At 33.5% G+C, this 15993-nt stretch overlaps 1 protein-coding gene across 1 annotated transcript; it reads left to right on the forward strand.

Moving 5' to 3' along the window:
• Positions 1-21: 21 nt before the first annotated feature.
• Positions 22-1649, forward strand: LOC113323613 (glutamic acid-rich protein-like). Its single transcript, XM_026571932.1, has 2 exons — positions 22-235; positions 619-1649. The coding sequence occupies exon 2, from the start codon at positions 664-666 to the stop codon at positions 1246-1248; it is 585 nt and encodes a 194-aa protein (XP_026427717.1). The 5' UTR covers positions 22-235; positions 619-663; the 3' UTR covers positions 1249-1649.
• Positions 1650-15993: the final 14344 nt, after the last annotated feature.

Genomic DNA, 15993 nt, shown 5'->3' on the forward strand with positions numbered 1-15993 from the left:
CTTCAACCGACCTGTCAATGAGATAAAGATGCATGTGCACAGGAAATAGCGCCACGACACGCTTTTAAGTTTGATTAGCCGCGTGAATTGAAAGTTCCTATAAGTGGATTGGAACGAACGAATGAGAACAACAAGAATTAGGAAGAAAAGAAATATCTGGGATCTGCCAATCCTTCTGAAGCCACAGAGAGATTATTCATTCAGATAATTCAATCAAATTCAGCTTGGCTATACGGTAAGATAATTTTATTTCATTCTGAATATATAACATGTAAATCGCATATATGTTATAGGAATTTGTTTAAATTTGGATGAGATTAGATCAGACCTGTCAAAGTTGCTTATAATCTAATTTTACGTCAAACTAGAACGTTTGATTAAACCGGGAAAGCCTTGTTTACTCATAATAATTTTGAGAAATTTATCATGTAGATTTACTTCGTTTTTAACATTAAACATCCAATTAGGAAGTATGTTGGATTTCGATCTGAAACCGTCAAAATGAAATTTTATCACACTGTTGTATTATTTATACAATTTAGATTGTCGTTTCAACTTGCCTAACAAGTGCATGCTTGTATACTTGCTGTTGCTTAACAAGTGCATGTTTGTATGCAGGACTTGGAAGGACATTGTTTGGTCCTCTTGTGAAGCGAGTTTTTAATGGAAGGGAAGCCTGATTCAACAGCGGAGGGAGTAAAAAAGGTCGAGGAAACCGTTTTTGTCAAGGTCAAGAGCAAAGAGAAAGAACTCATGGAAGACAACAAAGAAAAGAAGAGTGAAATGGAGCTTGAAGTGAAGAGTAAATCTGTTGAGAAAGAGAAGCCAAAGCATAAAGAAGACAAAGAAAAAGAACACAAAGAGGGAGATCAAGGAAAAAAGAAGAAAGAAAACAACGCCGAAGACGAAGAACAAGAGGTGAAGGATAAAAAGAAAGACAAGAAGATAAAGAATAAGAATGAAGAAGAGAATGAAATAGATGAAGAAAAAATGGAAAAAGAAGCTAAGAAGGAAAAGAAAGACAAAGATGATTTTTTGAAGAAGGATGAATATGTCGACAAAGAACTGAAAGAAGGTGAAGATGGAAAGAAGGAAAAAAAGAAGAAAGACAAAGATGGCGAAGAAAAAAAGGCTAAAAACAAAGATGCAAAATCAAATAATGAAGAGAAGGATGAACTCGCTGATGAAAAAGTAGACAAGAGTATAGTTGAGGAAGGGAAGGAGACAAGCAGAGATGATAAAATGTAAGCGAGCAGAAGGACAAGAACAGAGATGAGAAAGATAACAACAAGAAAAAAGAGAAGGAAGGGAAGAAGGATAAGAATAAAGATGAGAAAGATAACAAGAAAAAGAAAGATAAAGATCAGAAGGAAGAGAAGAAGGGGAGAAGTAAAGATGACAAGAAAAAGGGAAAGGATGAAACGAAGGAAGAAATCGAGGAAAAGAAGAACACGGATGAACACAAAGAGAAGAAGAACAAGAACAAGGAGGATGAAGAAAACAGCGCACTTAACACGAGCTCAAGAGAGATCGAAGTAGAACAAAATCATTGGAAAGATGTCGAGGATGAAAAGAAGGATTCCAAAGATGAGAAGGGAATGGATAATAAATCAGCATAGGAGGAGAAGAAAGACAAAGACAAGGAAGGGAAGAAGAAGAAGAAGAAAAAATCTAAGGGAAAGGACAAGACCAATGACCTTGTGAAACTTAAGCAGAAGCTTGAGAAGATGGATGCTAAAATATCAGCCCTCCAAGAGAAAAAAGAAGATATCATGAGGATGATCAAAGAAGCTGAACAAGCTAATGATGCCGCTGACAAGAAAAAAGACACACCTGTTATTGCTGAAAGTACTGAACCCACTGAGGTGGTTGCTGATACAACTTAACAATGTAAGGTAGTTCTTCTCAGTTTTCACCCTTCAGTTGTTTTTTTTTTTTAATTGTGTAGAGGTATCGTGAGTTTGTGTTGTAGAGGTTTGTAGGTTTAACATGTATGGATAAACTCTCTCAATGTAATACTTTTATCTGAATAAATAAAGCTTCATGGGAGGTTTAATGGTTATATCCTCAAATGATTGAAAATTCTAAAAGAAGTATTGTAAAATGACTTCCTAATCAATATGTATTGGTTGGTTTACATTAGGGTATCTTTTATAGAAAACAACATTTGGTAATTTGGAAATCAAAAGGGTGCGATAAATTTTTATTATACTAGATGACCGTGTAGTGGTGGGAGAGCAGACGACCAAAATGCATAATGACATTGGACAATTGTGGTGTATTAGGCAATGTTGACCCAATTTCATTAGTGAAAAGCATGATAAACAGAAGCTAAAACTGTATAGCCGGTATGACTTTTAGATCTCCAAAAATATTGGTTTTACAATCGACCAACTTTAGCATCATTGGAGAAAGTGCAAGTTAAACAAATTACTACTTCCTCTGTTTCATTTTAGCTGTAGAGTTTTTCACGCAGACTAAGGAATATCAGAGAGTTAAATTTTTCCAATTCTACCCGTATTAATATCTTTAAAAAAGTTAAATTTCCTAGTTTTTAGTTTGTAGATTCTAGGGAAAGTTACCAATCCCATTATAATTTACTTGGGATGCACCAAATTTTTATGGATTAGAGGATATATCCTCTATGCCAAATATATAAAAATAGGAGTAATTGTTTATGTGTTGATTACGATGAGAATTTATGTTTTGGTGTGATTCCAAAGCAAGGGTAAATCAGAGAGAATTTGGGAAAAATAGTAAAACTCTCATCTATTTTGGAACAAAAAATAAACCCTAAAACATCAAGTAAATTGAAACGGAGGGAGTATGATTTTATAATGAAACTGGAAGATACTAATATTACAAGTTTAAAAATATTTAAAATTGGAAGGAAAAATGATGAAATTAAAGAAGGAATATATATCTGATCGATTTTATGGAGTTGTTTGAGAGCATACTGATAATCTTTGTATTTCAAAAAATGCGGTACAAACAATTATATTCAATTATATTTGGTAAAATTTGATTCAAATGGAAATAAAAAATAATTATGTATATCTTAAATCCCATCTCAAATCCCACTAATGACTTGCCGCTGATTTTTTTAATTTATAGTGTTCCTCTTTTTCTTCCCATGTATTTTTTATTTTTTTCGTTTTCTTTTTTTCGTTTTCAAAAATCGGGAAAACATTAAAAAAAATTTTTAAAAAGAAGACACAAAACAAACTTCATAACTCTCTGTTATTCGGTCCCGAAGAACCCATAGTGAAGAACTTAAAACCAACAAAGAAGAAGAACCATCCAGGTGATTTATATACAAATTCTTATTAAAGATTAAACGTGATTTTTTTAATCACAAATCATTTACAAAAAATATTTAGGGTCTATTAATCTTAGTAAATTTTATGTAAAAGTTTTATTAAAAATATATATACAATTTAGGGTTAATGTTTTAGCTTCAGAATATAGTCCGCTCAATCAATAATTTGTTAATAAGCATATAATTCTAATACAACTTTAATTTTTGGATTTAATTTAACTATGCATGTACTTGTCGTAGATATATAGAGTCATGGATGAAAGTATTGGACAATGAGGAACCTGGTAATCAGATAGTACACCCGAAGCTTGATACGAGGTTTGAAAGCATCGATGGACTGTTTAAATTTTATAATGATTACGCATACAAGACATGATTTTTGTTAAGAAACCAACATGCAAAAAGAAAAATGGAGTATTAATACAGGTAAGTTATACTTGTTACAAATAGGGGGGAGGATGTCACAACTACAAACATTCCGTTAAATATTCCTCCAACACCAAGAACTGATTGCAAAGCCTAAATATCAGTGAGACTGTGTGTAGATGGTTAGCGTCTCTTCAACATAGCCATTTGAATAGTCCATCAAAAGATCGATATTTGAGAGGCCAAAAAAGAATCAACATGAATACAAAGAAAAAAGTCTTACTAAACGACAAAGAAGGAATAAGGATGCACAAGATCTATAATGCATTAACGGTTGAAGGTGGTGGGTACAAAAACCTTCCCTATTGGGGCTGATCATGGTTTCGGTTTTCCGCCGGAACCGGACCGAACCAAATCGATTAGGAAGAAACTGAACAAACCATTTACTAATGGATTGGTTATGGTAAAAAAAGATTGGAAACCGAGATTACTGATTCGGTTTTGGTTTGACCTGAAAATCGAACCAAAAACCAATGGAAAACCGATAAGTATAGGTCGTTGATTAAAATCAGGTAGATTTAATCTACCCCGTCCATCTCACTCTTTGTAAACCTATGTTCTACCCTTACCCCAGATGAGTTCTTCTTTTCTCTTCTTCTTTTCTTTGTCTCCAGTCGGCATTCGCCAGAATCTTCGACTGAGTTATGAATTTGGAGCATGCAGAACTGGGAGTTCCTGTATTTTGAATCTGTAATGTTTATGTTTTGAACTATGCTTATAAACTTGAGTTATGAACTACGTTTCTGTGTTAATTACATTCTGCAGGTAGGTTAAAAAAATTCAACTGTTACTTTTTTAAGATTTGAACTGTCAGTTTCAGAAAACTGACAACAGTCGGTTTTCCATTAACCCAATGGAACAAACCGAAACCGGATAAAACCATTTAGAAACCGAACCAATGGTTAATGGATTGGTGTGGTTTATATTTTTAGAAACCAATAGTATTGGTTTCGGTTTTGGTTTGGCTGGAAACCGATTAGAAACCGAACCAATGGTTAATGGATTGGTTTGATTTAGATTTTTAGAAACCAATAGTATTGGTTTCAGTTTTGGTTTGGCTGGAAACCGAACCAAAACCGACCATGAACATCCCTATTCCCTATGATTAAAAAACTTTGAGGAACATGGTTGCAAGAGATTTTTTTTATCATACTTGGTGAAGGAGATGGTACAACACTTCATAATCACTTTACAAACATATAAAGTAGGGATACAAATTTATTTTACGGGGGGAAATACATACGAAAATCCATTTGAAGAATGTGTTTTGGGCTGATCATAGATGCAGAGAAGCCTACAAAGAATTTGGTGAAGTTGTCACATTTGACATAACATACTTGAAAACAATCAATTTTACTTGGTTTTGGATTGGTTTATAATAAGGAGACTGAAACTTTTGTTTGGTTATTCGGAACACGGACCCAATGTATGAGTGGAATTGCTCCAGGTGGTATGATTACCGACCACGATGGCAATGAAAAATGCAGTTGAGATAGTTTTCAGGAATACCAGTGCCTCTTGCATATAATTAGACACCAAGGTGGCGCAATGCAAAATACAGTTTATCTCTTTATAATTAGGTCTTGCACTTATCTTACAGTAGGATAATCATGAATATACTGCGAAAGTTATTTAAAGTGGTACATGTAGCACCACTGACAAAACACAATAGCAAGTATTTTGAACACAATAGAATAAACTAAAAAAACATAGGAAAATAAAGTCTGACTCATTTTGTTTATTTTTATTATTACAACACTTAGATGAACTCCAAAGAATCGAAAACATATGAAGTACTAACGAACAATTTTGGGCACCACAAAGTTCTTCAGATTGAAGCATTGGCAACGATACAACTCATACACAACACCATATAACCATTCTAAAAATGTTGCACATACATATGGAGTATTTTATGGGTATGTTGACAGTGTTGCGCCTGCTTATGGAGGAGCTCAACCATGGAGACATGCACATATAACCAATGCCCCATCTACGTATAAGGATTCTACCATTTCTTTGCAAACAAATTTGAGTGGATGGTTTACTAAAAGGAAAAATTAGTTATCTTAGGAAGTCTGAAATCTCATGTTTTTATGTTGTTTGATAATGAGTTTAATCGCATACCTCATTTCCTTTTCATTAGGTATTTATAATGTGGTACCAGTGTCAGTCATATTTTGAATTGTTAAAATTACGACTGTTTTATTTGTTCGTTTATTTAAAATTGTTAAATTAGTGTTGTTTTGTTTCTGGTTATTCAGTGTTGCTCAAATTCTAAAAGATTCTACCTAAAACAAGCAAATGCATATACATGATGAAAAATATTATTGTTTTCTTATCACGAATTGAACATTTCATAGACATGATATGCCCTTATTATTCCTGACAACAATGAGAAATTTTGGTTGCATTTTCTATTACAAAAAAATAGTACATATATAATATTCACCAGCTTCATCTCATGAGGTGTTGAGGTACTTATCACTTGTTCCAGCCTTCAAATCCATGTCAACCCCATCTAGTCCCTATAACTTATTTTTGCCTTCAACTCCAGCTCATTAATAACATAATGGTAGGAGGACGATTCAAAGTTAGAGCACAAAAATACCCACTTGGATTTGTATTGATTCTTCAGGCGTTAAGAGCATTGTCCTTACACGTACAGGTGGCAGGTGACTGAAGATAAGTAAAATGCCGGAGTTACAAATATGAACAAAACAATGGTAGACTCGTAGCTACTACTTATATCCACGCTACTACTAAAATTGATCTAGATATGCCTCTTTTTTGACCCATAAATAAAAAAGTCAAAATACTAAAGGGTTTATTTTACATCAACATATCAAAGATATAAATATGAAGGATATCTTGACATATATTGATTTTATCGGACGTTTGTACTTGTTTGCATCATCGACATCCTAAAGCTTTACCATTGTTAGAAACTCGAACTTTCCAGACCTATGCACAAAATGTGAAAGCTCATACAAAACAAAATTTTACTTGTCTGCATATATCTTACTGTAATCGGGTGCAAGCATATGTTGTATACTCATCTCTCGCTCTTACTGTATCAAAAAAAACGAAGGCTCTCCCGTACTTAAAAGACTCATCGACATATCAACTTGGACTCTTCCAAATAAAATTCTCTAGCATCTCCTAACTGATTCTCGATGACCTTCCATAAGATGATTAATTAAGAAATGCAATTTCTCTTGTATTTCAACTCTTTGTATATTATACTGACTGACTAATTAACATATCTACAAATGTCTACTTCATCGGTATTATATCATAATCAAGTGATACATACTTAACATTCAGTTACCCCAAATTGTGCGCGACATCTTAATAACAAATGTGGTTTATGCAAATTAAGATTGAACATCAATTGTTATTAGACAAGCAAAACAACAAATTTACCAGAAATACTTTTCAAATCAGTCTTCCACATTCTCTCGGATTTAGTGTTTGAAATTCATTCACTTGTCTCTGGTACTAAAGCGTTAAATATTCAGTCATATATAAACAACAAAAAAATCATAAAATTAAGAATCGAGCAGGAGTGGAAAATGAGAAAATTTTGAATCTTGAGCAGAATCATAAATCCCTCCTCTGATTTGAGTCCTCAGCTTCGAAAATGGGTCACTGACCTAGTATAAGAAACTACTTAGTAACACTACTAATATAAACTTCAATCGAATTTTACATATTTAAATTCCTCGCCAGACAAATCCATCCCCAATTTGATTGTTTAAAATTATTCAATTAAATTCTTAAACAAATCAAATATTATAAAAAAAATGACCTAAATTCTACTATACCAACGCAAACAAACTTAACTTCATTGTTTTATGAGGAGGAAACCTTCATCATATTTATGGGGAGGAACTATGTACTTGTTAAGGGGAAACACACAATAAGAGAAAACTATTTTGTTTGTAGAAAAATTGAAAAGGGTTAAATTAAATTAAAATAATAAAATACATCAGAGAAGAAATGGAAACACTAGAAAGTACAAAAGTGATTTCCACGTCATCAAATAAACTCTGTGGGATTTAGGGTGGGATAAACAGAACTATTGAAAAATAAAACTGAATTTTAAGGAAAGAAAGTAACACATATGTAGTCCCATATACTCTCAGGTAAAAAGGCCTTCTTCCAGATTTTTTCAGAAGGAACAATTACGTTACCAATATATTGGCTCCGCAAAAAAAAAAATATAGAAAAACAAAAAAATAATAATTAAAGTGCGGACTAAACAAAGTAGAGTCAACGACATAATCACCAGAATTACACAATTTACGTTGAGATATTGTATTTATCACTTCAGATTAATAATAATCCAGACCCCAAACTGGAATGATGTGTTATAGTTTAAGTCTCTAAAATATATTGGAACTTGATTAACGATTTTGAACCAGGTAAACGCTTGCTTTTAGTGAACTCATGATCATCATTTACATAGAATATTAGAAACACCATATCTTTCACTCCTTGGTAAGTGGTGACCATGCTACCACAAGTGAACCATTTTTAAAAATATAAGGTTCCATCACGACATGTAATATGTGCATAATTCACCACATTTTATTGTCATTTTCTTACTTATTTGTTAATATCCTGGTAAATTTTGCATTATTCCCATTGTTTTCTATTTTGTAGACTCCGTAATTTTAATCATCAAAGAGGAGTAAAAACATACTTGATTAAATATCCAAGAAAATCAAAAATCAAACAAAGATAAGAAGTGAACAATTTCAACTAGTACCAATAAGTTTTCAGAAGCATAAACTTCAGTTCTCAAAGACCTTCAACAACTACGAAACATAGTTATTAACTAGTTCCTAAAGGTGGTTTTGGAGTCAAAAGTCTTTTGGTTATGCATTCCAATCAGTCCATAAAAATGATATGCAGGAAAATTTGAGCGAAACATGGATATGGGACCATGTGCTTGGTATATAACAAGAGCCTCCATGAGAACCAAACAACCTCGATATAGTTACAGAACCCAACCTCTAAGGTTCCAAAACCATCCCCAGAAACATGTTTTTAGAAGCTCGTAAATTTTCCTAATATGAGAAGACTTAATGACCAAGTTTGAGAGTTATATAAGACGACATCTAGGACTCAAACTTTTATACTACACAAGGGGATACACAACGTCAACCATAACAAAGGAATTTGGAGCAGATTAGGATTTTGCCTCTTTTAAGGGGAACCATGCCAGTTTTCTTTTTCTACTTTCTTAAAATATTTTTTTGTAAGGTTTTACTGAACTTATTATCAGTTAACTTATTGGTTGTGGATGATTATGAAATACTATACATGATGATCAACTTATGAAGTAAGGTTTATTCTATCTTTAATCATTTATATTTTACTATTTATAATAATTGTGTAATTGTTTTCTTGTACGTTTAAGTTGCAAATTAAATATACTTGATAACTTTATCTTGCTAGATTAGGGTTCGGGACATGTAAGTATAAAAAATAAATAATCACAAGTAGCATAGTGTGATTATTAACATCAACGGTTGCTCGCACGTAATCATAACGTATACAAAAGAGACCACTCGTATGCGTCTGTTGTGCGGGCTAACCTATTTCACAAAATTTATTGCTTCGAGTTGTTTAAATCTAGTGTTAGATTATTCTTCGTAGTTGCTATAATCTACATAACATGCCCAAATGGTAACTAGAGGAGAAGCCATCTTTGAGTCCAACGCTTCCTTAGTCTCTGTTTATATATGGGGATATAAGTCTCTCCTTACGACGCATGAATTAAGAATTCCCACAACGACAATGATCAGTTTCTAGACCCTAATATGATAGATAGAGAGTAGCTAAACAAAGTAGAATAAAAATAGAAGCAGATTGCAATAAAATGTTTTGATTTTATTGCTTTATATAAAAACTTACAATGTTTACCTTTTAGGCTTATTTTCTGCCCAAGGTATTGTTTCTTCTTCTTGGTTTGTTTCCTGTTAGTATGCCTTTAGTTTTCTGTCATGTCCTCTACAAGCACTCAAGGTGTCTATTTATAGGTTTAGGACTACGCTAAAACTAGTAGTACACAGATTAGGAAAACTCTCTTATTCTCTTAACCTTTTAGAAATAAAAGTCTAATGTTCCTTCTATGTATAAAACTCTATTTCTAGAATTAATTGGAGAGTAATTCAGTGGTATTTTGGACCTAGGAATAGGATATTCTAATGGGCCTATGCCTAAAAACGGATCAGCGCTCCTTCATTAGGAGGCTTTTGGTCTGTCAAAAGCATTGGACCAAAAGGTGGGGATGTTTAACTTGGTGCTGCTCTCTTAAGTACCACTTTGCATGCTTAAAATCCCCCCCCCCCCCCCCCAAGACAGACTTAGAACAATTCTTGTTCTCCAACTCTGGACATCCGTGTCTTCTTGCTAAGAACCATGTCTTCTGTTATTACTTCACTAGGAATTAAGTATTGCAAAACCGGTAAGAATGGCGATTCATTTGGATTGTCAAATAACGGAGGTTCAAAAAGCTGAAGATTCTCGGCATTTGTTGTAGAGTATATCTGCATATAACTTGGCAGATCTAGCTTAAACGCATTAGTGCCATATTTTCCCAAAATTCAAAAGGGAAAGAGCGTATGTGTTTCAACTTCTTCTGGGGCCCTTGTAAACGGGTTTTCCCAATAGCTAACCAAACAAGATCACCAACCTGAAAAGTATGTTCAGTCTGATGTTTATCATGTCGTTTCTTGTATCGTGCTTGTGTTTTCTCAATATTTTCACGTACTTTTTCATGAATCTGTCGAATACGCTGAATAAACTTCATTGCAATAGTTTCTTATGAATTATCGATGTCCATATGTTCTGGCGTAGTAAATATTAGATCAAACAGAGACTGTGGTATGAACCCATAGCATATCTGGACTGGTGTTTTGTTGGTAGAGATGTGCAAAGCTTTGTTGTAGAAGTATTAAACACAAGGTAGATTCTCATCCAAACTCTTCGGCCTTTGTTGATTGAAACCTCCATTAGTTGAACAATAGTTCAGTTGACAACCTCTGTTTTCCCATCCGTTTGTGAATGAAATGCAGTAGATCTATTCAATATAGTATCCAATAATCCGCATAAACTCTTCCAAAACCTAGTATCTCTATCACTATGATACTTGCTAGTAAGACAAAGTGTACAAAAATATTTTGGAAGAATTCTTGTGCTTCTCCTTCCACTGTAATTGTGTTCTTGCAAGGGATCATGATTGCCAGTTTGCTGAAACGATCTACTATGACAAAAACATAATCATTACCCTTTTTCATAGTTGCTAAGCCACCGATGAAATTTATTGATACGCTTTCCTACGGTCTTGTCAGAACTGGTAAGGGGGTGTGGATTCCAAGTTTTTGGTTACTAGGCTTGCTGGTGCAACATATTTTGAATCCTTTGACAAATCTTTCTGTATAAGGAGTCATACTTGGCTAATAGACATGACGTCGAAGATTTGCGAGTGTCTTTTTGATGCCAAAATAACCTGCCACCAGTGATGTGTGCGCTTCTCGAATTATTGAGAATCAATGATTTTTTTGAATAAACAACTTGTCTTCTTTGTACAACATCTCATCATCCACAGGGTAACTATGATTTTCTATTCCACTTTCACCTTTAGACAAAAGGAATTCCTGGAATTCAGCCTCTTCCATGTAGTTTTCCTTGTATGACTCTATTCCGGTTGGTTGCATTTACATCACAAAAACATCTATCTTGGATGGGGGTCTTGAGAGAAAGTCAGCTAGTTTGTTTGTCATCCTTTTTTTTATGCTTAATCAACAACCTATATTGTTGTAGGTAACCCATCCACTTGAAGTTACCTGTCTGTTGGAGCTTGCTTTGTGTGTCTAGATACTTCAAAGGTTTATGGTCAGTATGATTAACTATTTCTTTTCCCCACAAATAATGTCGCCACTTTTTCATAGATTGAACTATTTCATAAAATTCTTTGTCATAGGTCGGATAGTTTAGAACGACCCCATAAAATAATTCAGAATGATAGCATACAAGTTTACCTCCTTGTAGTTGAAGAACCCCTATTGCGTAACCGGATACATCAGTTTCCACTTCAAATGGCATGTGCAGTGTGAGAACTGGTGTTTCACATACCTTCTCTTTCAAATCCTTTAATGTTTATTTCTATTGCAATCCCCATGTGATAGCCCCCATCCTTGGATAGTAGTCGTAATAACGGTGTCGCTATACCTGAGTAATTCTTTATGAATTTTATAAAATATTGTGTTGCTCCAATAAAACTACGCAACTCTGTTTCTGTTGTTGGTGGCGACCAATCCTTTACCGCAGACACCTTACTTGGGTCAATTTGAATTTCTTCTTTACCCACAATGTGTCCTAGATAGCGCATTGATTTCTTAGCAAACCCACACTCCTTCATATTCAACTTCAACTGTGTAGACTGGAGCAGTTGTAAAACTGTTTTCATATGTAAAAGGTGTTCTTCCAATGTTTGACTTCCAATATGTCATCTAGGAATACCATTGCAAACTTATCTAATACCGGTATTAGAGCTTTATTCATTAGTCGCATGAAAGTTGTTGGAGCCTTTGTTAACCCAAAAGGCATAACTAACCACTCAAAAGCACTTGTTTAATCTTAAACGCAGTCTTCCAAACATCTTCTTCTCTCATGCGAATTTGATGATATCCAGATTTCAAATCTATCTTGTTGTAGTATTTAGCATGTTTTAGTTGATCGAACAAGTAATCGATACGTGGAAGAGGGTATTTATTCTTAATAGTTATTTTATTGAGTGCTCGATAATCAATACTCATGCGCCAATCTCCATCTTCCTTTGGCACCAGAATAATAAGAGATCCTGCCGGTGATGAACTAGGCCTAATTGAAAAGAGGGGGGGGGGGGGGACAGTCAGACTCAATCAAGGAAAATATATCCAAGAGTTATATCTCTGTTTCTCAATGTAATCAGCAAATCAAAGAGATAGAAATCCGTGAACCTGATTATTATGAGAAACAACTTGAACGGTACCAAAGACAATTGTTCAAGTATCAATAAATTTCAATCAACAAGAAAAGGTGGGATTTACCAATTGATTGAACTACGCACAACCTGTGATATTTCAATTATATATAAAATATAATGCAGAAAAGAAATAACACAGACACCAGAAGTTTGGTTAATGAGGAAACCACAAATGAAGAAAAAATCCCGGGACCTAGTCCAGATTTGAACACCACACTGTATTAAGCCGCTTAAGACTCTAGACTATTACAAGTTAACTTCGGACTGGAATATAGTTGAGCCCTAACCAATCTCACACTGATTAAGGTACAGTCGCATTCCTTATGCCTCTGAATCCCAGCAGGACTCTATGCACTTCATTCACTTAGATGATCTCACCCACAACTAAGAGTTGTTACGACCCAAAGTCGAAGACTTGATAAATCTGATAGATAAATCTGTCTCCCATAGAAATACCTATGAAGTTTGTTCCGTCTTTTGATAAATCAAGGTGAACAACCCTATAAATATCAATCACCTCAAAATAACTTAACTATATGGTAGTAGAACAAGTTATCGTGGAATCAAAAAGAATGAGACGAGTTGTTTTGTGATTACTTCTTATATCTTATCTATCGGAGATAAATTTCAAGCAAATCTTAGAGAAGATAGTACTCAATACGATAGAACAAGTAAGATCAGAACACGCAACTACAGAGAAAATAGTTGGGTCTGGATTCAGAATTCCAATGAAGTCTTTAAGTCGCTAACCTATTATGGTTTTAAGAAAAACCTAGGTTAAAGAAGAATAGACTCTAGTCGCAACTAGTATCACACATGAGGTGTGGAACCTGTAACAAGGCAATCAATATTCATCGTTGGATGGAACCTGATTTAAGATTCAAGCTAATATCTTTCCACCGTTATATGGTCTTATCTTGTTACACACAAATGAAATATACTTTAATTTTGATATGGGTAACCGTACCTAAACGTGTATATTGATTTGGCTCAATAACAGTTAACCGAAGTTAGCCATATGAACACTTTTGTATTAACTATGTTCATCTTAACACTTCTAAATCAATTGATAATCAGATGAATCTAATTGTGTTACTCATAGAGTTGTTCAATTGTTTATATTTTCATAGAAGTATACAAGATACAGTTGAAGAAAAATCGGATTGATTCAAAAGAATCAGTTCATGAACATTTTAGCCACGGTTTGCAAAGATTGCATTCCTTAATATATATAAATGTATTTGTTCATGAGTATGAAATCATACTTAACCGATTTAGAACGTGAACCACTTAAGTTTGCAAATGGGTAGGAAAACTTAAGTTCCGGACATTGGTCACAAGCCGACAGTTTGCAAACGGGTACCCAGACTTTATCTTCGGACCGAACTCAGTTGAAACCGTCTGTGAACGAGTATGCAAACTTGGTTCCCGGACTTCAACAGTTAAATCAGTTTGCGAACGGGTATGCAAACTTAAGTACCCTGACTTAAATAGTTGAATAAGTTTGCAAACGGGTATGTAAACTTAACTTCCTGTCATGAATTCCACCAAAACAGTTCACACACTTAGTACACAAACCGTAATTTATCCATACATGGGTTTTAGCTCTTAACTCCCATTTCAATCATTGAAACATTCTTAGAAGACGACAATACCTGTCTCACACAAACTATTAGCTTATAAGCAATTTTCAAGTGATTGAATGATCAATACGAAACATTTTGAGTCTACATCAAATAACTGTCTCACACGAATCATGTAAGATGTTACCAGGTGATTTTCACATGATCATCTTTTGACTTTCATCAAGAATAATGATGAACGTATTTAAAGCAAAAGCTTTTCAACACATATTTCGAGAAAGACATAAGCGAGTTAAACTCAGCTCGAAATATCAAATGTGTATAATATAAAATCTATATAGCTATACGACTTTGTCTCAATAGGAAATAGAAAAGAATAGACTTCTGAGTGATAGATGAGTTCAAGTCTCCACATACCTTTTGTTGATGAAGTTCCACAAGATCCCCTTAGTAGTTTTCCGTCTTCAATCGATAAACGCCGTGAAGACTAAAGCTCAACTACACATTCTATCCTAATCCGAGACATAGTTATAAGTAGACTAGAAATGAAGACTTATAGTTTTGACAACTAAACTTGACAAAACAAGCTTGAGATAACAACTGTAAAACCCCGTAATTTTATAAATATGATCTTCGCGCCTAAAATCCATCCATATTGTTCTATTCGAGTTTTTAATCTAAAACTTAATTTGTGTATATAAATATTTAGTTTTGAGTATATTTATGGTTGCCAAAATAAAATAAAATGATAAAGATGATTCTTAATTGTGGTGAATGTGTGCATTGTGGGATGTATATATATATATATATATATATATATCTTTGTTAAATTTTGTGTCACTATTACATTATGTGTTTGATTGATGTGCATGTACTTTAATAGTGGGGTGCGTTTAAAATAGTGTGGCCCCTTATCAAAACTTGAGTGGTTGATAATAATTGATTAGGGTTTTGTTTACAAAACGTGAAACATAAAAAGAAAAAAAGGAGGCGTCCTTTTCTTCTTCCCTCTTCTATTTTGTCTCTAGCACAGAAACCCAAAACACTTTTAGCAATCACTTTCATCTCTCTTTCCTTTTCTTTTTGTTTTCTTTCCATAAAACAACAAAAGAGAAAACAAAACAAAAGATAAACATCACTTTCACCTTCTCTTTTTCTCTTTCATTTTCTCTTTTCTCTCTGATTTTTCTTTTCAAAATAACAAAAGAAAATCAAATCTCTTTTACCTATCACTTTCGCTACATTCTTTTCATGGTTTATTTATATTATAGAAGAAGATAAAAATAAAAGCATATGATTTATTATTCTTGGAAAAATGTGTTGCTAGGTTTTGGAAAGTTATTTGAGGTAGGGGGTTTTTACCTATCAAAATCAAAACTTATTTTAGCATTAAAATTATATTGGTTTCTTTTTGATTTTCAAGCTAATAATCATGATGTTTGTTTTAAATTTATTACGTTATTTTCTTTGTATAAATTGATTTATTTGTGAGTTCTATATATTGATTATTAACCATTATTGTTAATTTTATTCTAGATTTTTATTTTAACGTTTAATTTAGGTAGTAATGTTTTTCTCAAAATATGAAATATATTGATGCATATTTATTGAGTTTTTGGGTTGTG

This window comes from Papaver somniferum, chromosome 11 (assembly GCF_003573695.1).
Source record: "Papaver somniferum cultivar HN1 chromosome 11, ASM357369v1, whole genome shotgun sequence".
Taxonomy (NCBI): Eukaryota; Viridiplantae; Streptophyta; class Magnoliopsida; order Ranunculales; family Papaveraceae; genus Papaver; species Papaver somniferum.